The sequence below is a fragment of the Sorex araneus genome, chromosome 1 (genome assembly GCF_027595985.1).
Source record: "Sorex araneus isolate mSorAra2 chromosome 1, mSorAra2.pri, whole genome shotgun sequence".
Lineage (NCBI taxonomy): Eukaryota > Metazoa > Chordata > Mammalia > Eulipotyphla > Soricidae > Sorex > Sorex araneus.
Genome location: NC_073302.1, coordinates 232,452,341 through 232,477,032, shown reverse-complemented (window position 1 = coordinate 232,477,032; position 24,692 = coordinate 232,452,341). Strand labels below are relative to the sequence as shown.

Genomic DNA, 24,692 nt, shown 5'->3' with positions numbered 1-24,692 from the left:
TGGTTCAGGTGTTCCCCTGAACCATAGGACCTGAGCAGTACTGCATTCCCAGGCCCCTTGCATCTGTGCAAGAGTCCAATTGGCTGAGAATCACCTAGAGTGCCCCCAGCATCCCTTGAGCACCTATGGGAAAGGCCCCTTCCAAATACAAAGCACTAAATAGAGAACGTAGCAGGTGAATGTAGAAAAAGTCATCACAGTGGCACATAAATGAGTCCAGTTTAGGGTGTAAGTATAAGTGTGATGGGAGAGTATCTCAGTCTGCCCTCCTGACTATGTAGGTCATTCTCTCACCTTGCCTTTTCTTAAAATTTTATTTATTTAGGTTTTTGGTCCACACCTAGTGATACCAGGGCCAGCCTACATACAAGGCAGGCACCCGTTTTGCTGTAATATCTTTCTGGCCCTACTACCCTCCCTTCTTTTAGTTCAGATACAGAAACACTTATTTTGGAAAAACTCTCCTCTCTCTCTTGGCCTCTCTGTCTTTCTGTCTCTGTCTCTGTTTCCTCTCCTCTCTCTCTCTCTCTCTCTCTTTCTCTCTCTCTTCTCCTCTCATACATAATTCTCCTCTAGAGGAGAGGTAAGCTTCTAATTACTGACTAAAAGGGCCTCCCTTAAGTCAGACACTCCAAGACCCCAGGAGCTGACCAATGGTAGGGGGCAGTGTTTGCGTATGTTCAAATAAATGGTCCTGAATTTGGGCATCAACACAGTCTTGTATTGATTTGCACGAGTTGATTCCTTGATTTCCGCAGGTGGCTAAGTCTGGGCAAAAGCAAACTCACTACGGGTGTGAGAGGGGAGGTGGGGACAGTGGGTTGTGAGAGAGGCCAACACTTCCTTGGAGTTCAGCCCCCTACAAAAGACCGCTAGGCCAGAGAGCCATGAGGATCGCTGAATGTCACAGCAGAAAGACCTCAGACAGAGTGACCTAAGCCCCTCGTTTGCCCGCTGGAAAACAGACATGGAGAGGAAGCGTGTGGAGTAAAGGTCTCAGGGCCGTTACCCAGGCCATCAGGGTGGCGCTGGAAAGATTCCTTCTGGAGAGATCTAGGGTCTGCGCTCTCTAAGGCATGTACCAGGCTAGGGCTTGGATAATGGCAGTCACGGAAACTGCGATCCGCTTCGATTCATCCGATGACGGGGCAGAGGCTGCAGAGGGGAAAGAGGAGGAAGACTGAAGCGGGAGGACGGAGGCGTAATTGATCATCGCATGGGGCGGTTCCCACACAGGAGAACTGGGCCGGAGATGAGGCATCCCGGGGACTGGGGAGAGTTGCGCGGGGGCTGCGCGGGGTTCGTAAAAGACTTAAGAGAGGCGAAAACTTGGCAGAAAGTACGGGAGGGCCCCCAAGACGCTTGTTTATCCTCCCCCCCACTCCACACACAAACTGCTCGACGCACACGCACACCCAAGTCAACGGGCACCACACCTGCCTGGCCCAGATGGGGCTCCGGGTGCAGACGCCTCCTCGTCCACGGGGATTTTCCAGCGCTGGCGCAAGCTCCTCCCTCGCCCGAGCGGGGGTGCTGTCCTAGCGCCAAGCGCCCGCCCGAACGGCTGCTGGGGGGCGGCAGGAGGAGACCCCGCTGCTGGCCATTGGTTGTGCGCCCCACGGGAAGGCGGAGGGAAGACGCGCGGCCCCGCCGCCCGGGGCTCACTCGCGCTGCGCCCGCCGCTCGGCAGCCTGCGCTCCGGGGTCCTGCGGGCCGCTGGCAGGGTGCATCGGGCAGAGCCAGCCCCCCCACCCCCGTGCCCGCCGGATCCCTCTCGGAACTGAGGATCATCGGCCGCCAGATCGCTGCGTTACCAGCCGCAGGTGAGTGCAGAGCTCCGGGGGCTGCCCTGGAGCCGGAGTGAGAGCTGGGGGCCGGGGAGGAGCGGGGCGCTCCGGACGGCGGAACGTGCTTCCAGGGGCTCCCGGACTCCGCGCCTGCTGGCGGCCTCGGGTCCTGGGGTCGCCACTCGTCCAAAGCCGCCTTCCAGATTCTCCCTGGCTCCCACGGGCTGGTTCCTCGTTCTGGACGCCCCCCCCCACCCCCCACACACACCAGATGTGTCCCTGGAGTGGCGGGGCGCGTCTTTAGGACCCTGGTGCAGTCTTTCCTGCCCGATTCTAGCGTGACCAGGAGGGGTTTGAACCGGACTCTGTGTCCTTGGCCCCGGGACTACCCGCTTTTGTGCTGGAGAGAGTCGCCTTGGAGCTGGGGCGGGCAGTTGTGCGCTTCGCCCAGTGCTCCTGGTGCGTTCTGACCTCTGTGTCTGTCCGTCTTTGCCCTGTGTGAGGTCGCTGATGGGTTTGCTTCGCTCCTGTCTGGATGTTAAGGGTCTGCAACCCCTGCGTGGGGACTGGGCGCGCGCGCGCGACTCCCTGCTTTTGCATCCTAAGGTTCTTGGGCCCTTTTGCGCGGCGGCTTCAGATCCATTGAAGTTTCACCTGGCGACAAGCACTTGGGCGTTTCCCAGCGGCGCGTCTGGAGTTGCCCGAAACCACCCCGGCCACCTTGCCTTTTCCAGGGTCCGATAAGACGCAGGGTCCCCAGCATCCCGAGTCAGGTGCGGGGGTTCTGGGCACGTGTTGGATTCCGGAGGGATGTGCCCTCCTTTTGACGGGCAGAAGGTCCCGTTCATTCATAGAAACGGCTGGCGAAGAATCGTGCTTGCATTGGGACCTTCTAGTTTTCCTTCGCCAGTTGACTGGGACCCTGCTGGTGGCCTGGGCGTTTGATGTCAGACTCCAGACAGAGACAGGTCTGCTTCTTAATGTCCTTCATTTCCTCTGCCCGTTAAATTTCTTTCGGGAAATGTTCTGCTAAAGTAAGTAGATCATGTGTGAGCGCGCTTGTGTGTGTGTGTGTGTGTGTGTGTGTGTGTGTGTGTGTGTGTGTGTGAGAGAGAGAGAGAGAGAGAGAGAGAGAGAGAGAGAGAGGAGAGGAGAGGAGAGGAGAGGAGAGGAGAGGAGAGGAGAGGAGAGGAGAGGAGAGGAGAGGAGAGGAGAGGAGAGGAGAGGAGAGGAGAGGAGAGGAGAGGAGAGGAGAGGAGAGGAGAGGGACGGCGGGGAAAGAGAGAAGAGAGAGAGAAAGAGAGAGAGAGTGAGGGGGGAGGGAGGGGTTAATCTACAGATTTTGGGAAATAAGCAACAATTAAATCCTGAGACACAGAAGGAACCACTCTTCAGGATGTATCTCCTCCATTGCTTTCCACTTCAGACGGTACAGATGCACTGTTAAACAATAGCTTCCTAACAGGAAAAAGAAGCAAGGTAAGCTATACTCAAAACATTTACTCGGTGCATCTCAAAGACAGAGTCATAACACACACACACACACACACACACACACACACAGAATTTCAGTAACTCAATTTTGCAACTAGTCTTATTTGTAATCTAGCTTTTACAGATTCTGAAAGACATTATGATGAAATGCTTCATTTTGCTAAGCTGAAAAACATTTTAGCCTCCAGTCCCACCATCACACATGGATATCCCTGAAAATCAGCACTAACTAGTTGCTCTGTGGTGCAATGGCTTTGTGAGTATATGTCTGGAAGGTTACTGAGTGGCATGTGACTGCTTCCACAGGGCATGTCCTGGTCACTATCAAACACCTCCTCAGCAGGGCTGAGGAAGCATCTGCACCTTCAAAAGTAATTTGAAAATATTGAATTTCAAAAAGTGAGCAGGATATTCCTTTTTGAGGTTTTGGTTTTGAGGATTTTTTGTTGTTGTTCTGTTCTAATTTCTGTATATGAAGCATAGGGCTTTGAATAGTTCAGTTAAGATTGCCCTGCTGTGGGTTAGTTCAGTTCAATAAGTTTCATCAGATATCTGTGATGTGTACAATCATACAAGGGGTTAAGAGATAAATAAAGTTGTGATGGTGGGTAGCATCAAATCTATGTGAGAATTTATTTGCAGGTTTCTTGAGTTTCTTTACTTCAGTTTTGCATTTTTAATAAGGACAAATGAAGGATGAGGGAGCTGGCTAGTAAAAATGAATGTATTGATTATTTAGTCAACTTATAGCCATACATTTATTAGCACTGTAGCACTGTCACTGTCATCCTGTCGTTTATCAATTTGTTCGAATGGGGACCAGTAACGTCTCATTGTGAGACTTGTTGTTACTGTTTTTGGCTTATCAAATATGCCACGGTAGCTTGCCATGCTCTGCCATGTGGGATACATTTATTAAAAGAATAAAAATGAACATGTTACAAGAAAAATTCTCTGATTTGGCCTCTATTGTAGATCAACTCAGTTCATAGGTTAATATCCTTTTTCCTCTGGGGATTACTCTTCTACATATACTTCCCACTCTTATGTTTATACAGTCTATATAAGCACTTTTTTATATTAAACATATTATCAGGCAGAAGCAAAAAAGTACTAATGGCTGAAAATTTTTAAATGTTTGTGCTTTCTCATTTTGGTTTTATTTCTCTTTTTTATTCTTGCTTGGGTTTAGTTTGTGCTGAATTTTGAGTCACACCCTGCTCTGTGTCTAAAGGTCACTCTAGCAGTGACAGAGACCATGCAGTGCCAGAGATAGAACCAGGACCCTCCATATGTAACTCAGCCCATTGAGCAATCTTTCACCACTTATTTGGGATTTTCAGAATAGTCATTTGAGACTTACAAAAATGGAAGAGGCCTTTGACATCAGGACTTATGTGGTGCCCACTTGTATGGCTGTTGACACCCACAAGACATTCAACAAACATTTGCTAAATGAAACTAAAGCTAAAATAGTGTTTTAGAAAAATGCCATTTTCATCAAAGTTATCTATCATATTGTCTTATCAGATTACTTGTACCACACATCTCAGACTGGTTTTAATGATTATTTATGATGAGAACTTTAAAAAGTAAAACAAAACCTTTGATTTAGTTCATGGAATAGGGAAGATCACACAGAGGGAGTTTGAACAAGGTGTACATGTTGGCAAGACCCCTTTTGGCTAAAAGAGGCAACTAGAATAATCAAACCAAGACCTTAGGCCTTAGGATCAAACTGTATATATGGACCAGTCTTTAATTTAGAACCCAGAATGTACATTGGTGCACTCACTGGTCATTTCAGATATGGACTAGCACGTTATTGATATAAGAGCTGAGGTCCCCTCAATTATAATTTGTAGCAGATGTGTCCATAGAATATAGACAGAATTCTGCAATATTCAGTCCCATGGCATGTAATGTCTTCTGTCCAGAGTTCCTAACATGGCCTTGCAGCCTGTTATGCCCAGATTCAATCCGCGACAGGGCATATAGTCCCCTGAGTTGACCCCTGGGTGCAGAGCCAGAAGTAGGCCCTAAGTACTTACAAGTGTGTCTCAAAACAAATATGAAAACAAAAAAGTGTTCCTTATAAATAAGGCCCTTATGATGTTTACTCTAAGAAAAAGAAAGTAATTATTATGTAGAATAAAATGGTTTTGGGCAGTGGCAAAAAAATGTAGAGGTGTCATATAGTCATAAGCATTTTAATAACATCTCTGAACATAAAATGGCATAATCCAGCCACAATAGTACTCATATTCAAACTTCTGGGTTTGTATCGGGTGCAGGAAAAAAATGGAATGTCATTACAATTTTCCGTGCTCCCAATTTATTAAGATAAGAAATAAATAGTCGGTCTAGGTTTATAATTGGTATTATTACTTAACTGTTGATGCCAAGATAGTTACAGCAATAGTTAAATAACCTGAAAATTGAACTCATACAATAGTGTTTATAGCAATAAACTTAAGAAGGTAAGGGACTGGAATACTAGTTTTGGTGGAAAGCAAAAGGGTAAGTGACTGAGTCAAACTAAAAAAGACAGAATGACTTAGACCCGTGTCTGAGCTCTAAGGCTATTCGTTAATGGAACAATCGACATATAAATATATAGATTCATTGCCCTGGGGGGGACACCACAAATAGCTTTCCCAAATAATTTGCCATAGTGGCCTGGTATTGATTAGAAGTTACTGATAATCTAGCAAGTTCTGATTAAACTGCTTTACTTCTTATTCATTTTCAATTTCTCTGTGACCAGTGTCAGCATCTATTCTTCTCAGTACTTAAATAAAACATTCATACTATCCTGTAAAATATGACCAGAACACAAAGAGTGTTTTGTGCCTACTGGGCAGATTGATTTTCTGGCCTCCATTTAGGAGTCTTAAACTTTGAAAGAAAAGGAACCTATACACCATGCCAAAAGTTTAAGTTGAATATATATAGTTCTTTTTAAAAAATAAAAATGGGGAGAGGAAAGAGAAAGGGCAGAAAGAAATAAGATGAAGAAGGAGAGGAAGAGTAGGAAGAGTTCTGAGATTTAAAAAACATAAAAAGTTGTTCTCAGAGCACTACAAGATACTAACATAGTGATCCCCAAACACCTTAGGGTGCCCTTAGTACTTGCTTCACCCCTGACCACTTCCAGGCAGGAGCAGCTCCTCATCCTCAGTCCCTGGCATTGAGCTCTCTGACACATTGACCGGAGGTCACAGGAAGTGGTCCCTAGGGTCTCTGAGCATCATTTTTGAGAGACCCCGAAAAACAAGTAAATAATGAAACAACCCAGAAAATCTGCATTTTCACTGCATACACTATAATGTGCATAAGCTATGAGCCAAATTAAATTTTATTTCTATTTCTTATTGAAAATACCCACATTATTTTTATGCATATAAAACAATTCATGCTCTTTACACCAAAACCTAAATACAGACAGGCATAAACTAGAACATGGTCATACCCATAATAACGGGCTCTCCCATAAACATATGTTAAAATTATGGTGTATGATCTCCTGTTTAGCTTAGGTCAATTTAATTTAGTTTAACTTAGCTTTGTTTAGTTCCATTTTGGTTTTTGTATGACTCCAAAATTGTGGATGCATGAGATGCATGGGTAGTAGTAGTAGCAGTACTAAGTTGGTTTAGAAAAATGGAAACATGCGGGGCTAGAGCAATAGCACAGCCAGTAGGGAGTTTGCCTTGTACACGGCCGACCCGAGTTCGAATCCCAGCATCCCATATGGTCCCCGAGCACCGCCAGGATTAATTCCTGAGTGCATGAGCCAGGAGTAACCTCTGTGCATCGCTGGGTGTGACCCCAAAACCAAAAAGAAATTTAAAAAAAAAGAAAAATGGAAACATGCTGTGTACTATTCTGAAGGTTACTTTTTTGACATAGTTGATGTATGTATGTATATACAACATATTTTCATGTTAGAAACTATAGTCCTTTTAGTACTTTTTTTATATCAGACTTCTTTCTTGTATGATGCTTTCATAATTTATTTAAACAACATTGACTCATCTTGGTATCTCCAGTGTTTAGTTACAGAATGCTTATTTGAGCATGTACCATTAAGACTTTCCTGATTTTTCTATCAGAAATTACTGATATAAAATATTCACATAAAAGTGTACAAGTCATAAGTATATAATTTATAATTTATATAAAGAAAAGTTGTATCAAAACCAAATATTTCTTAGTCCACCATGCCACACATATTCCTGGGCTACCCATCATTCGCAGAATTCCTCAGGAGAAGGTCCTCACTAAGCCTGTTGACCTCTTTTTTCATGAGTGAAGTGTTAAGAGCATAAAGCCTTTAAGATTGACAGTGGAATATTGATTGATGGTTCTCAGTCCTTCAAAAACACAATCTTGCCAGTAAGGTTGTTTAGGGGATCTTTGTCTCCTTATTCAGTTTTTTTCTTTTTAATCAGTTTTGGTCTCAGATCTCTCCATTGGACCTCATATGGCACATACATTGATTTTCTGTTATCCCTTGGGATAATAAAAGAAATAAAATGACTTGTTTTTTGCATGATTTCCTCTCATTGGCCACCAAGCTCAGCTCAGGGTATAAAGCTGATTTGACACTGGGAAAGGTGTTCTGGTCTCCCAATTTGATTCCTACCACCAACTTTCTCCTCTGCCATCTTTCTAAACTTATTTTTATTGATTGATTTTGGGGTATTGAGACACTCCTGACTCAAGAATCCATTCCTACAGTGCTCAGGGACAGGAATTGAACTCATATCTGCTGCATCCAAGGCAAATGCTTGCTCCTCTGTACTATCTCTGGTCCCTGCCATTCTTTTATCCTTTTTTAAAGAGTACAATGACTTTCAAGCTTTACTTAAATTTTGGGGATCTTTTTCCCAACTTTTAAAGACTTCCAACTGTGTTATTCTATGAAAAGTGTTTTTCTTATTTTGTTTCTTGTTTGCTTAGGTATCATTTTGGTATTACTAATATTTTAGACCAATATTAATATTGTTAAATATAAAACTTGCTTTAATATTGTTTTCCAGGAACACAGTAGGTGTTCCTGATAAACCTATTGTTTTCCCAAAAAGTGTGTCTTCCATTATCTCTCAATCATCACATGCTAAAGAAGTTCCCATTCCACAATGACTAGGGGTGATTGCACCACTCTCTTCTTTCCTCTACTTTCCACTACTCTTAGGGCATTTTGTGCTCCCAACATTCCAATTCACACCACAGAAATAAAGAAGCCTACATATAAGACAGAGAGTGATGGGTGACTATACGTTTGTGCTTCTGAATTAAAAACCACAATGCACACAATTCTAAAGGTTAACAAAAAGAATTCAACTTGATTCAGGACAGTCAAAGTTTGTGTGAGAAACATCTATAATTTCCTTGTTAAAACCAACTCTAGTCATATTTGTAATAGGTCACAATTTGAAATAGTCTTTTCTATATATAATTCTTAATTGCTTTTTAATTTTCTTTTCATTTCCAAGTGGAAATACCTTCTAGGAGAATTTAAGCTTGTACTTATTTATTGCTTCCTTATTGTCTTTGACAGATTCTGGTCTTGAGTCGTTATCAAAAATGACAACAAGCTGTTGAAGATTTGGTTTCCTCCCACACTTGATAGTCTGCCATATCATTTTGTTCTGTGTTATAAGGAACATGTAGACATTTTCTTTGTTAGCCAGACTTTTGAATTCAGTATGTTGCTTCAGAAAGAGGTGGAGACAGAAAGACAGGGACAGAGAAGAAGAGAGAGAAAGGAAGGGAGCCAGAGCCACAGTGAAAGGGGCATGGTGGGGGGAGGAGAGAGATGCAGAGATACAGAAAATAAAAGACAACAAGAGGGCACTCAGCACCAAATTCTGTCCCTTGAACACACCAAGGAGAAGCAGGGTCATGGACAATCCCACATGAGAACATGTTTTTTGTTTGTTTGTTTGTTTGTTTGTTTGTTTGTTTTTAATTTTATTGAATCATGTGAGATAGTTATAAGCTTTCATGTTTGGGTTACAATCTCACAATGATCAAACACCCATCCCTCCACCAGTGCACATTCCCCACCACCGATATCCCGGATATACCCCCACTTCCCAATCCTCCCCCTGCCTCCATGACAGACAGTATTCCCCATACTCTCTTTCTATTTGGGGGCATTATGACTTGCAACACAGACACTGAGAGGTCATCTGTTTGGTCCATTATCTACTTTCAGCACACATCTCCTATCCCGACGGATTCCTCCAGCCATCATTTTTTTAGTGATCCCTTCTCTATTCCATCTGCCTTCTCCCTTCCACTCATAAAGCAGCCTTCCAGTTATGGGGCAATCCCCCTGGCCCTTGTATCTACTGTCCTTGGGTGTCAGCCTCATGTAATGCTACCCTACACTCCACAAATGAGTGCAGTCCTTCTATGTGTGTCCCTCTCTTTCTGACTCATTTCACTTAGCATGATACTCTTCATGTCTATCCATTTATAAGCAAATTTCATGACTTCATCTCTCCTAATAGCTGCATAGTATTCCATTGTGTAGATGTACCAACGTTTCTTAACCAGTCATCTGTTTTAGGGCACTCGGGTTGTTTCCAGATTTGGGCTATTGTGAACAGTGCTGCAATGAATATATAGGTGCAGATTTCATTTCTACTGTGCTTTTTTTCATCCTCGGGATATATTCCCAGAACATGTTTTTTTTCTTTGTTTTTCTTTGTTTATTTCATTTTTATTTTCTTTTTTTCCCTTTTTTGTTTTGTTTTGGGCTACACCTGGCTATACTCAGGGGTTACTCCTAGTTCTCCACTGAGAAATCATTTCTGACAGTGCTCCAGGGACCAGATGGGATGCCCGGGATTGAACCCAGGTCAGCAGTATGCAAGGCAAAAACCCTAACAGCTGTACTATCCATGATGTATTTTTTCTGATGATGGACACATCATCATCTTTTCTGTTTCCTACCCTCTCTGGTGTATCTAGAAATCCTGGTAGCTGAGTAATTTGGAAATGCAGAGAGAGGGCACCTTGTTTCCTTATAGAACCGGTGTTTTATGTACCCTCTGTCAAAATCTGACTCATCTAGGACTCATCATTTCAAGACACCTGTCTATATCCTCAGTCATTTGGCTGGTGACAACTGGTGAAAGCACTGTTAATACTTCCTGATTTTCATTTGAAGCAGCATTTTGCAATGAGCAGATTCAGTTTCTACATGGTTTCTTGATCCTTATTTCAAAAAATATGGATGCATATTTCTAAGAGAGTTCACGGGGTCAAGGTTAACCTGTTGGCACAAAAGAAGACCCAAGGTGATCAGAAGAGTGGTTGCTAACTAAAGACTTACAGGGAGTGAGTTCTTTGAGTGTGGAAATTGGTGCTTGAAGCTTATTTGATACTCACTGTCTCCCACTGTGCTCAACTTACTGTTGTTTCCTATAATGCCTATGTTGAAACTCTGTCTCACTGGTTATTGGAGGTTTACAGTGAAGATGCTGAGAATCCTCATGCTCATTAGTACTCATTAGGAATATATTCTCCATCCAAAATGCCTCTCAGGTTTTTTTTCCCTTTGACTAGGTATGCAAATTGCAGAGCAGGTGTCTGTGGCTTCTTTGGAAGATGACCAGTAATATAAAATGAACAAAAGTGAATTCTATAATCTTGGAGGCTCAGATTGGGATTCATTGGATGATAGCAGTAATAAAGTCATGAATAAAGCAGACTGGTACTGTTCTTGGTCTTCTGGTCCCATTGCCTTCCACTATGGATCTAGTATTCTTTTTTTTTAATTGAATCATCATGAGATACAGTTACAAAGATTTCATGTTTGAGTTTTGGTCATACAATGATCAAATATCCATTCCTTCACCAGCTCACATTTTCTACCACCAAAGTCCCCAGTATCCTCCTGCCCCCCACATCCTAATCCTTCCCCTGCCTGTGTGATAGACAATTTCCACAATACTCTCTCTCTACTTGGATTACATATAAAATTTCGACACCAGTCCCTTGTATCACTTGTATTACTTGCCATCCCATTGATTTTCAATTTACTCAAGCAGGTGCCAGTAATGTCTCCATTTGTCCCTGCCGCGTGCTAGTGTAGCCCAGTGGTATCTGCTTGCTTCAGGAACACGAAGAGCCTCAAACCATTCATTCAAGGTTTTGATGAAGAGGTCTGACCATCTCGTAGGTAGGTGACCAGGCGTTCTTTTGACATCCTGTGGAATCCAGTCGGTAACAGCTCTAGTCCAGCAGTCATTTCTGAATCGCATTACATGTCCGGCCCATCTGATTTTTGACACCTTGGCAAACGAGACAGCATCCCTGATTCTTGATTGTCGACGGAGGTTGGAACCCCAGCTTCCTTTTCTCACTTGAGTGAGAACAAATCCACTCAACACCATTTTGACAGCAGCCCCACCATTATTATTTGGAATTTTCCCACCACTACTCAAACCTGCTGAAAAGGCAGTGCTAGATAATTTATTTTGTTTGACTTGTTATGAATAGTATGTGATGTCGTGCAGCCACAAGAGTGGCCATGTACTCCTGAAATTCTAAAATTTTAATAATTAGGGTCTGGAGAGATCTCTGCAGTGAGCTGCTTGGTTCAGAGATTCTTTTGTGTATTTCTGGCTCACAGCCATTAAGGGGCTAGCCGGAAACAGTTGGTGGGCATCATCTCAGAGTCCCAGTGGGGTGGGGGACAAAAGGAACCGGCTCTTCTCTCATCTTGTGAAGCCTGGCACTTGCCATTACTGCTCCCATGTACTAGGGCTTCTCACTGGGCTCTGAAAGATGGCAGCTACCGGTAGTCCTAGGGGGCAGGTGGAGGAGGTACCTGCTCCCATCTGGAGCAGCCCAGTGAAATCAGCCTAGTGCAAAGTCTGGAGGCATCTCTGCAGTCAGCTGCTTGGTTCCGAGATTCTTTGATGTGTCTCAGATCTAATATTCTTTTAACCCACTGAAGCTTTATCTCTAGTTCCTGTGAATTAGTGGTAGTATCGTGGACTAATAATATTAGCAACTGTTTGAAACTTTGCATTGGAGAATTAGGCTTCTGTCAAATTGTGTGTTTGTTTGGGAGTGATATCTGGGGGTGCTCAGAAGCTATTCCCAACTGGGTCCTCAGGAGTCACTCTGCAGTGCCATGGGGACTGTGCAGTGCCAGGAACCAAACCCAGGCCTCCTGTAGGCAGAGCAATCATGTCTGCTCTTTGTGCCACCTCCCTCTTTTTATGTCTAACTCTAGACTGATATATTACTTGCTCTACCAAGCATATTTTTCAGAACCCTTGGGGATAAAACATTTCTCCGCGACTTGTATGTTAAAAATTCAAACCTACTGAAAAATTACAAGAATGAATACAATCGATAGCTATATACCCTCTAACCACATTAACCAGTTGTTAACATTTTTATATAAATGATTTATCATCTTTTAACTGTGTGTTTACTTGTACATTTTTTGACAGAGCCATTTGAAGGTCAGTTGCAGATATTATCACACTTTTAACTATATACTACAATTGCATTTCCTAACAACAAGAACTTTATCATAATAACACTTACAGAATATAATATTGATATAATTATCTAATGTACAATCTATATTCAAATTTCCCTATTTGTCATAATAATGCTTATTATAGTAAAATTTTTTTTCTTTTGTTCCCAGGATCATACACTGCATTGCATTAAATGGATAACTTTCATTATTCATAAAATCTTTCTTCTATGTTTTAATGTGCATTTCCAACTGACTACTAATGAAATATGACCTAAACAAAATGTACTCAAAACTCAGTCTGACTAAGCTTCCAATTGTTAAGCATTATTCTTTTTAGATACTCATCTTACTATGGCAGGCATCATCATATTTTGACTCAGCCAAAGAGGACTGGAAGAATGAGAGATCTTATTTAGTAAAATGCATATGTATATGTGACGCTAAATCCTGGGCTAATATCCAGAAGGGATGGGCAATTTACACACTATATAATCAACTAAGGTTCTATTTGTAGTTGTATTATGAGGAGTGATGATTCATTTGTTCAAGTAGATTCTATGCCTGATTTAAAATGTCATAATGGTGAAGACACCAGGAGCTTTAATCTCTTCTGGGGAATAAAGGACAAATATTTATTCACACTGTGATAGTCAATTCTTAAGGAAAAGCTTTTAAAGTACCTTACTTTGAGCACTACAGTAGACAATACAGGTATATATATAACAATATATATATAATAATATACATAATAAAGCTAATTTGCTTTATTAATATAATAATACTAAAGTTTTTTTAGATAACCTATATCACTGCTAATTATTTTCAGAGTAACTCTGCCTGTACATGTGATTTTAAGATAGATTATTATGTTTTTATGTAAAGTTATTACATATTCTTACATACAAAATACGAAGACCTGGATTTATTAGATAATTTACTTTGCTCTCTTCTCTGTACCTCAGTAATCAAGATATTTTAAGTGGAAATAAGATTTAGCATTTAAGCAAAAGAACTTTACTCTTTATCCATTGTTATTAATCAAGGCTTTTAAAACAAATAAAAACTTAAAAATGTGCACAAAAAATAACTATAAGGACATAAATAGAAAAACTCCCATTAAATACATTATTGTTTAAGGTGGTAGAAAATGAAATAAGGAATGGAGAGAAGGGAATTATGATATGAGTAAGCCATATGTGTTTGTTTTGTTTTGTTTGTTTTTGTTTTGTTTTTTGGGCCATACATGGCAGTACTCAGGACTTATTTCTAGGTCAGCCACATGCAAGGCAAGCACCTTACCCACTTGCCATACACGTTTAAAGATGGGCATAATGGTAAAAGCAAAAAAAGAAAATAAAGGACATGGAATCTGCTTAAACTTAAAGCAAAAAAGAAAAGGAGGAGCATGGAATCAACTTAAATTTAAGCTGAAATTCATCTGATGGGTGTAGCTAACTTGTTATCTAACTAGAGCTTACTGTCCAAAAGCTAAGAAAAGCCTACAGCTGACATGGGCTCTTGCAATAAAGAGTTTTACCGCAGGCTGATCAGAAAGGAGACAGGATCAGAGCCCCAGTACGCCTTGCCTTCACTGACTGCGTCTGAACTTCACTGAGGAAATTTTCGAAGGTAGACTATGTGCTGCTATAGTTAGATGGTCAGACATAAAAGGGAAATCAGGAGTCTAAAGTGTTCCCCTGAGACCCTTTTTCGTGTGGATGCCTGACTTCGTGTGCTGTGTGGTGTGTGTCTATTAGGAACGACATATAGTCTCACAGAGGACTTTAGCTTGTGGCTTCAGAAGGTTCCTTTGAGTTCTGTCTCTTCTTTGTGTATGCTCTGGCCAGAGGGTTTCCATCTCATCATTATCTCTGCAAACTGCCTGTCACTGACTTACTGCTTTTGAAAAACAGCTTTTGAAAAATGTATTCACTCCTGCTCAGTCATTTCTGAATAATTCTGCTCTATGGGAGGAAACGTTTCAGAACCAGATTTCCAACCTCTCACTGATCATCTTAAAGTACTTTTAGAGGAACCCGAGGTGCTCAGAGGCCTGAGAAAATAGACAGGGTATCCAGTAACCTACATGTAAAAATTTAAACAAAGATTTATGATGATGAAAAATTTAAGTTTACAAAAGCAAAATTTTTGACATAGTATGACCAGTAAAAAACATACATGAGAATTCCCTGATTATAAAAAAAATACATTGAATAAAATTTAGTTTAACAATAGAGACAGAATGGTGACAATAAATAAAAGCAGAAAACATCATTCCACTTTTTCCAGATCACAGTTTAATGAGAATTCTTTATAGCATGTCTACCTACTCTTTTTTAACATAAACAAGACTTTTATGTACAAATAGTACTATTTCTTCAATTTTAGCTGTTCCAAAAATAAAAAATGTTTTTCTCACCACAATTCTAAAATATTGAAAATGATCAGAAGTGAGTGGAGGGAGAGAATTGAATCTGAAAGTTCTCATTTAAAATGCCGTAACATCTTGAAAGGCCAAACTTGCTTTTTACCTTTTTTCTTCCCACTGGTTCCTTTCAAACTTGCTTATGATCTTCAAGTCATTATTTCTCTGGCTCTTTGCTTTTTCTTTAAATCACATGTTTAGTCGATGACCTTTTCTTCTGCTTGCTAAAAGTGACTTTCTGTTGTTTCACTGTTTCTTAACCAATTTATGCTTTCTTCAGCCTTCAAGTTGTTACATTTTAATTATTTAGACTAATGGTGTTAACCAAGATAGGTTAAATAATCCCAAAGTTTGGGATAGAGCCCTCCCCACTTAGTCCGTCCTTAATATCATAGAAGACTTATGGAAACCCTATGCCTCAAACTGGTTTTCTGTTTAACTTTTTAATTTTAAAATCACCTACTTATACCCTCTTATTAAATAAGTGTCACTTTAAAGTATTTAAGAAATTTTGACATAATATCTTAACTTGGGGTATAAAATAACAAAAATGCATGACAATTTTATTTCTCCAGAAGAACCATGCCCTACCGATGCAAGGAAAGATGTCTATAATTTTTTTGAGGCTTCCAAGATAGATGATCAAAATAATCATATTTATAAGTGGGGGCTGTGGGGGACGGGGGTGTGGGTTTTGGTTTTTATGTCACTCCTGACTGTGTGTAGGATCCATTCCTGATTCTGTGCTTGGGATCTCTCATGACAGTGCTCACTGGACCATGCAGTGTTAAGGATCTAACCCAGCCTTCCTGCAGTCAAATAATCTGCTTCAATCTAATGAGCTATCTCTATGTATTTTTAAACTTTACTCAATTCTGTAGATATCAAGAATAGTATATTGTGTATATTGTGTCAATTATACCTTATGTGGATAACTAGCTTCTTCTAAAGAATCGGGATAAAATATGAGTAAGTAAAGAAAAATAATTTAATTATTTTGCTGAGAAATATTTTACTAACCCTAGTCAAGATATACAAACATCATCACCAAGGTAGAGAGATGTAAAAAACTGAACAAATTGAAACTTCACTGTATCAGAGGGTCCAACATGAACCACCAGTCAGAAAGCCCCAAGCAGCCCAAATCACTCCCATCACTGTATCACTGTCATGCCGTTGCTCATTGATTTGCTCGAGCAGGTACCAGTAACGTCTCTATTGTGAGACTTCTTGTTACTGTTTTTGGCATATCTGGGTAGCTTGTTGTGCTCTCCGAGAGGGGCAGAGGAATCGAACCCGGATCAGCCTCGTGCAAGGCAAAAGCCCTACCCACTGTGCTATCGCTCCAGCCCAAATTGAAACTTAGACCTGCCTAATCATATATCATGTATCCTAAATAAAAGTTTTGAGAGAAATAACTATTAGAAAACAGTTTTTTGTCACTTCTTTCTTTGTCACCAAAAAACTGTGAAAAGTTCTGATCTTTTCTGATAATTCATTTCAGCAGGGGCTAAAAAGGACTTAATTTTTTGTCTGATGTTATGCAAGTAAGATCAGTGAATTCGAGCATGTTATTTAGAATCTCCATTTCTCCATTTTTCTTTTCATAAGATGGTCCTCTAACTCAATATGTGATAGTGTAGAAACTCAGCTTATTTAATTGCTTAGTTTTGGTTTTTATTGACCTGGTAGGAGAGAATCATAATGAGATTTTACACAAAATTCTCCTCTCCCAAAACATTGATAAGTAAGAGCAGTTCTCAAATAAGCAAATAAGCTCTGCTGAATCAGCTTTGAACAAAAGTAGCAAAAAGCCTAACAAATTTTATTTTATTACAGCAACTCCCAGAGTGAGTGTTTGCCATTAAGTGCATTTGAGAGAGAGAAGAGGGAGTGGGAAGCATATATTGTCAGTACCAACCTTCTCTCATCTAGCATGACATAAAGGCAAAGAGAATGCATTAAGAGAAAATATAATCATGAAAATTGGAAACAAATGGCTAAGGACTTATATAAAATATGCTATTTTCTAAATGAAACTATTTTCTAAAACCAGCATCTGCTCAGATATGATCAGATCCTTTCTTGTTCCTGGAGATGCTGTTTTCTATCTGTTCTTTGAGGGTAAAAAAAATTAATATATCTTTTAAAATCATTCATTGCATTATATCACAACTTTTACATCTTTGGACCCATAAAGGCATTTTACTATATCATGTCACTTTTTTAAAAAAAATCAAATTGTTGCTACTAGTTCTTTCTTAGGAAGTGACACAGCAGGACTTGATAATGATAAAGTGTTGATTGAATACCATAACAGCTAGAGCACTCTTTATATATTTCTGCAAGGGAACAAAGCAACTTGCCCTACTTTTCCACAACAAAAACCTTTCAAATCGTTTTATTCACATAGAAGTGTATTTGAATAAAGGTCAGAAACTCAGAAATTGCTGTGCCAGATTTGAGCCTGAGCTTTTATGTACCATTGTATTGCTGGAAATAGAGGCCAGAGTATGGGCTCCACCCACATACTGACTGACAGGCCTCACAAAGCTTGTGTGGAAGGAAGGAGACAAAGGTGAGGGGTTACTCAGCTCTTCTTCCTTTCACTGGATGAGAAGGTACACACTGAGAGTGTGCTTTTGTTCTTCCCAGCTGAGGTTTTTATTTGTTTTGTTTTTCTTTGGTTATTTTTTTATTTTGGGTTTTTTTGGGGGGTGAGGGGATGCCCCGTGATGTTTAGAGGCTAACTGTTCAGGGTGGTATTCAGGGGACCATGCTTTACTGGGGATTGAACCTGGGTTTTAATATCAAGAGACAAAGGGAAAGATGTGAAACATTTCCACAGGTCTCCATTTATAATGTTGTGACCCAGCTGTTTTATTTTCCTTTCTCACGTGTCACTCGCTGAATATGACTCAGAAAAAAATATCACAATTGCCAAGTGGTTCTAGGTGACACCTGAAATGAGAGATTGCTGGCATTGCTCTGAGACAGGGCAAGGCTATGTATTTCGAATGAAGCCAACCTTTTTCTTCTTTTATTCAAAGTTAATCTGTTTGGGAAGCCATTGTCAGGTAACACACTTGCTTGACTTCATTTCTATAGTGCTTTCTTTAGCCTCAGTCATACTGCCACAGTTCCTAAACATGGACAGTCAGGCTTATTGTGAAAATTATACACATATTATGTACCTGAACACCTGGATATACTGTCAAAACATTCATCAGAGAGAAAAACGAGTGATCAGATTTTAAATGTGTAATAAGAGCTTGAGCATTAATTTAATCAAATTAAAGTAATCTCCCACAGTGCTATACCCAATTGTTTCAGGGCTGAACTGTTAAACAGAATTAATTAAGAAGCTGTCTAGATCTAAAGTTAAATGTAAAGTATTGGGCAGGGAAAAGGGTGAGTGGTGTTTAGTTGTAAAATGTCAAATAAGGTCACAAGGTTTCAGTTGTTTGTGTTTATTGTTCTTCTAAGACCATTCAAATCTTCTGAGTTTTATTCCCTATAAACTATTTCAGAAACTATTGAGGTTCATAGTGGGTCAGATATTAGAATACTGTTATAATATTAATACTATGCAGAGATATAATTGCTTTAAAAATGGTCTGATAACCAGTTGTGGTCTGATAACCAATTGTGAGTAATTCAGTACAGTGGATTGCTGAACTCTGACATCATTTGTACCTCTAATACCATCCTCAGACAATAATTTGGGTAGTGACAACAGCATTAGAAAAATAAGCTTTGAACTTGAGAAATAACTTCATGATCTGAGTTCATGATTTGAAAGTGGGAGGGTTTGAGTCCCATAATCTCTTGGTCTTCCAAGAACCACTGGGAGTGACCCCCAAACACCAAACGCCAGGAGGGGTTCCTGAATTCTGTTTGCTGTGGCCCCCAAATAAAAATAAAATAGAAAAATCATCTCATTCTAACTCAATTGCTAACTTCCTGCTTCAGAATTGTAGGGATAGCTAAGATTAGACCATTCAGAAAGAAAAATAAATAAATAAACCAATTTGCCTGCTAGAACTTTTCTTGGGGTGGAATTTTATAATGTTCTAAGGACAATTATGAAAATGTTACCATGTTTCTTGACTCAAGACCTATGATACCACTGTCCAAAAGGGAAAATCAACATTTCAAGACTCATCTGTGTTTCCCAAAGTGACAGATAGGAACTAAATAGCCAAATTTCAGCATTGTTTTCCTCCTCACACTTGAAAAAAATCAAGAACACACTTCATGCCTTATTACTAGTCACGGTCTAGTGTGAAACCAGAGAAATTATCAGGACATCTTAGACTCAGTTACCTCCTATGCAAAATGGAAATAATAATTCCAGTTTTGCTGACCCAGTAAGAAACACACAGAAGCATCATCCTGCACTTCTTTACCCAAGCTAGAAAAAATGTGTAATATCTTTGGACCCCAACAACATGAGGTATATAAAGGGGTGAGACGTGGAGAAGCAGAAAGTTCTGGCTTATCTCCTAAATCAAAGTTGTTTCTTTTGTCAAATCAAATTTTTTTGTTTCTGATTTTTCACAGCTAGATTCAGGATGACTTACATTTTGAAATTTCTTCTTCCTATTCATTCCATGTGGTTCCTCTCCTTGTTTTCTGTCCTATACCTCAAGTTCTCTCTGAGACTGCTATTTTTTTACTTACAGTGAACAGCTAGAACATTTACATGCTGTAAAAAAGGCTAGGTATTGCTGAACCAGTGTTACAAATTTTCAGTTCCACTCTGATTTACTCACTCTTCTTTTTAAGGGTTTTTAGGACCTGTTGCAGTCTAATAGAATTAAAATCACCAAGCAAAGCATAATGAAGAAAGGGAGTCAAATAATTTTAGGAGTTGCTATGACTCTGTGGTGCACTACTCAGAGGAACTCACTAAGACTGTTATTGGCATAAACACTCCCCACCCACCCACCTCATCCCCAGGAGAAACAGCCTTCTCTGAAGTATCCCCTCCTCCCCAAGAATCAGTAGTGCCACTCATGCTTAATTATATTTGGAGATAGTAGAAGGTAAGTTTTCAAGGTAAAATGTAGAACGGAGTTTAGGGAAAAGGGAAATCAAGGCACAGTGGATGTTTTCACACTAGCATATCAGTATAGCAATATTTAGAACTTTATGGCAAAATGATGCAATGACTTAAAGAGCTGAGATAAGCAACTCTACTGAATTTAAAGAAAGGAAATCATCAGTGGGAAGTGGTCAATCTCCTTCACGCTGTTTCCCTGGACTCCATATGGACTTGGTGACCTGCAAGACCAAGTACAAAGTCTCTCTCTCTCTCTCTCTCTCTCTCTCTCTCTCTCTCTCTCTCTCTCTCTCTCTGACACACACACACACACACACACACACACACACACACACACTACAAAGTCATTGTGGCCCAAATCTTTACAAAGGGCTTCCCTATGGGTTATTTTGAACCTTACAAAACAGAATAAGAAGATAGACTGGGAGAGTAAAAGTCAAGCTCAGAAATGTAGGCAATTTGCCCAAACTCCCAAGATAAAGAATTTAGACCTTAGATTAAGTCTCTTGACAGCAAACCTACCTTTTGATTCTATCAAAGGTATGTTCTAAATTAATCTAATTTTGTTAACATAATTTTGTTAATTCAGTTCACTTTGTTTCCTTGCCTGAAGTACATGAGCAAAGTATGTAGACAAATCTAAAAGAAAAGAAATACACAGAAATAGTCTGTAACTCGTGGAGATACGTTTTTCATAAACAAATGAACAAATTATAAACTCTCACCAAAAAGCAAACTTATATATGCAGCAAATCTCCAAAGTGTGCTGTAAGGAGACAGTGGCTGGGAATTGTGCCTGTGGGCTGGAGAACTTGTGGAATTAATTTTCTGGAAGAAGGAGATTTGGAGCTAACTTTTGGGCCCTGTTCTCAGTGCATCCATTTAGAGCATCTGTTGAAATTGTAGCAGATGGAGCACATCAGAAATGTATTTTCCTTTTTATTTTTCTTTAGTTCCTTGAAGAGACCTAGCACCTAGGGTACTGTGAAGATAAAACTTCATTTTTGTATGATCATTTGTGTGGAACAATAAAAATATTGCTTGTTCCTTGGGAAGTCATTTTGTTCTCTCTCTTCCATGTTGGGTTTTTATAATTAAGTCTTTTTGCAAACAAAGAAAAAAACTAGAAATGAAATATCAACTGTGATATTTTCTGAATAACACAGTTGTTTTGTGTTTTGTTTTGTGTTTGTCCTGCAGTGTCAGTGGACACCTGATCCCCTGCTGCTCTGGTTTGGAGACCAAAACCTTTTTATTGTGCTGAGGAGCAGCCTGCAAGTTTTGCTGACACCATCAAGAAAGGGAAAAAATGCTGATTGTTTTATCCCTCGTGTGAAACTTCAACTTTTCATCCATTTCAACTCTCTTCAACCCTCCACAAAGATGTCTGAACCTGACTCTTCCTCTGTCCTGGGGGGAAATATGGAGAACGGAACTTTCCTGGAATTGTTTCCCACCTCCCTTTCCACCTCTGTAGACCCGTCCTCGGGCCACCTGTCAAATGTCTATATCTATGTGTCCATCTTCCTCAGCCTTTTAGCATTTCTGCTCCTGCTTTTAATCATTGCCCTCCAGAGGCTCAAAAACATCATATCCTCCAGCTCCTCCTACCCTGAGTATCCAAGCGACGCTGGGAGCTCTTTCACCAATTTGGAAGTCTGTAGTATTTCCTCACAAAGGTCTACTTTTTCAAACCTTTCATCATGAAGAAAATGGAAGAATCCTGGAATCCTGCAGTAACTTAGGTTTTCCCTTAAAGGAAATGTCAAAATGTCACAGGAAGCCATGAATCGTGAAAGAAATGACAACTCCCCCTTTCCGCACTCAAACAATTAGAACTGTTTCTCCTTCACTTCTGATTTCTTTTTCTATGCACTGATGCTTTTTATTTGTGAATGTAGAAGCTGATGTTGACCAGAAATCATGCAAACCTCAAGGTAACAGAGTTTACTTGATAAATATGGAGCTAACTTCTTATGGTAGTTTAGCTCATCCCACTTTGTTGAACACCTGAGATAGAACTCAGGTGAGGCAGAACTCACCTGAAGTGGAACTCATCTGAAGCGAAACTCACATGAGGTGGAACTTTCCTGATGCAGTTTCAGAATAGCTGCTGAGCAGGGACTGTTGCACTTGGTTTCTCCTGTATCTCATGGAAACCCACTGAGCCAGCAGAAACAGACTAGATTAAATCTGAGCAATGTAGAAGATATTTTCCATATTTAAAAGATAAAGTGAAAACATCAAAATTTTTAAGACCATTTGGATTTTATGTCTGACTTCTCAAACTGGAGGCAAAAATATGCTAGATGTTTTATTTGCGTTCACTTCGAAAAACACGCTTAATGATGAATCAAGTTACATTTGAGACAGTTTAACTTTCCATAGCACGACAAGTCTGTACTATGACGCAGTTTGAGATGTATTTCTGCCTCCTGGATTGGTTTGGGGTTGTTTTCCTGCTTCTGTTGTCCTAATACCCCAAAGTTGTGAGATTCTTTGTGACATTCACTGTCATTATTGCAAAGAGAAGTACCAGAAGAGACAAAATTTTCTTTTACTTTGGCAAGTTACATCAGCAGTAACTAAGGATCTGTTTTTAAAAATGTCCATTTTATTGTGTTTTCTGCAGTAATGATTCTGAACAGTCGTATGTGCTCCTTTGTTCAATTTCATAGCCTGTCATTTTAGTGCAGAATTATAATTTGGTTCTGAGATGTCAGATGTTTGTTCACTCACTTTAGACTGCAGAAGTTAGACACTAGTGAATACACATATTATTATATACTCCATAACTGTTACGTGTCCTGACAATTCTTAAATAGTAACTTAACACTCTGCCCTAGGGTCCCAGGAAACAGGTTCATACTAAACCCTGGCGGCACTCAAGTTGTGTAGCTTCTGGGAACACAGTGATCCAGGAAACGGCTGAACAGTTCAGCCCAGCTCATCTGAAACCAGGCATACATGTGAGCACAAACATGGAATGTGGAAGAAACTAAGCTTCCCCTAAGAACAAAACAAAGCAAACAAGCTACAGCTTCTTCAGAGTAAGAATTTTAATTTAATTTTAAAAATCAATTGCCCACAGCGTCAACACTGAACTTAGTCTTCAGAACCCACTGCATCAACATGTCCCTGGCTTCCCATGGCAACCAGATCATTCTTGTTCAAAACTGTTACTAATCTAAAGTGGGCACACATCAGCACAGCCATTGGTTTCATGGTGCTGCAGTGCTGTCCAGTAACTGGAATGGGAACCAAATTGACTGTTCCGACACCACTTCTTCATCTCCGAGGGAGATGACAACTGGGAATGAGTATTGGAATAAGGGTTTGTGTTTTGGGTTTTTTTTCCCCAATCCATAAGCACTACTTAAATCCGACCACATTGAGCTATTGAATAGCAAAATTTTCTGCCCCCAAAGGCCAAAATCCCTGCACAGATTTGTTGTTAACAAATGTACAGTTTGTGAAACTTTCACCTCTGCCACCATTTAAAGCATGACAGTATGTTGGGAAGTTATTATGTAGTATAAATGTTGGTCTAGAAATAATAACCTGCTATTTCAGATCATCATCATCATTCTGTGCATATTGTGTATGTATACATTCACTTTCTCAGAGTATCTATATGTGTATGTATATACTCTTCCCAATTAAAAGCTGTGTGAAGCTACTATGATTATGGCAACATCTATATATAATATACATAACCATTTTTGCTCTCTGATTATCTTGTACTATTTTGATTACTGGGAATAAAAAGAGACATGGATGAAGCATCTGAAAAAATTAAAAAATGAGTTTGCCACACAAAAGACACTAGGTATGGCCTATTCTAAGACAGTTACTTCGTGTGTGTATGTGTGTATGTGTGTGTGTTTCTGGAAGACAATGCAAAGGCTTCTGAAACTGAAACGTTTTTATTCAGTCTGCAGGCACAATGCACACACCCCAGCCTATCCCCTGCCAAACCACCTCCCACCTCACCAGCCTTAGTGGTTCTCAAGGTGAATTAGAAAACCCTGAAAGATATTTAAAAACACAAAGTAGGATTTGTCATTCCAAGTTGGCCAAGAGAACAGAAAAAATTGTATGACTTGAGCTGAGTTTGTGTTATCTAAGAAGTGCAGAAAGTTTGCAAGACTGACTTATAAATAAAGAAGTAGACCCACTGAAAGCCTGGTTCTTTTCTGATGATTGGGTGAGGGGACCGCTGTCTTCTCCCCCAGGGAGACTCTCTATCACTGTCTGCACCTGACCTCTGAAGCAAAAAAAATCGCGGGTGACTCAAACTCTAGTCATCCTCCAACCCTGCAAGGGTCACCTCCTCTGGAACAGAGTCCCACTCTTTTTCAATCAGTAGAATTATCTGGATACATGGAAACTATTTGGTTC

General features: G+C 40.2%; 1 protein-coding gene across 5 annotated transcripts; it reads left to right on the top strand.

Moving 5' to 3' along the window:
* The first annotated feature begins 1,509 nt into the window (after positions 1 to 1,509).
* Positions 1,510 to 24,069, top strand: SERTM1 (serine rich and transmembrane domain containing 1). 5 transcript variants are annotated; one of them, XM_055123082.1, is made up of 3 exons: positions 1,510 to 1,823; positions 20,015 to 20,274; positions 21,492 to 24,069. In XM_055123082.1, the coding sequence occupies exon 3, from the start codon at positions 21,675 to 21,677 to the stop codon at positions 21,996 to 21,998; it is 324 nt and encodes a 107-aa protein (XP_054979057.1). In that variant the 5' UTR covers positions 1,510 to 1,823; positions 20,015 to 20,274; positions 21,492 to 21,674; the 3' UTR covers positions 21,999 to 24,069. The 5 variants fall into 5 exon arrangements, with proteins under 5 accessions (XP_054979057.1, XP_054979049.1, XP_054979075.1 ...); XM_055123090.1 differs by lacking the exon at positions 1,510 to 1,823 and adding an exon at positions 3,137 to 3,266; XM_055123074.1 differs by lacking the exon at positions 20,015 to 20,274.
* Positions 24,070 to 24,692: the final 623 nt, after the last annotated feature.

Excerpts from the sequence above, each read along its gene's own strand:
- SERTM1 (XM_055123074.1), top strand. The coding sequence starts at position 21,675 with ATGTCTGAACCTGACTCTTCCTCTGTCCTGGGGGGAAATATGGAGAAC.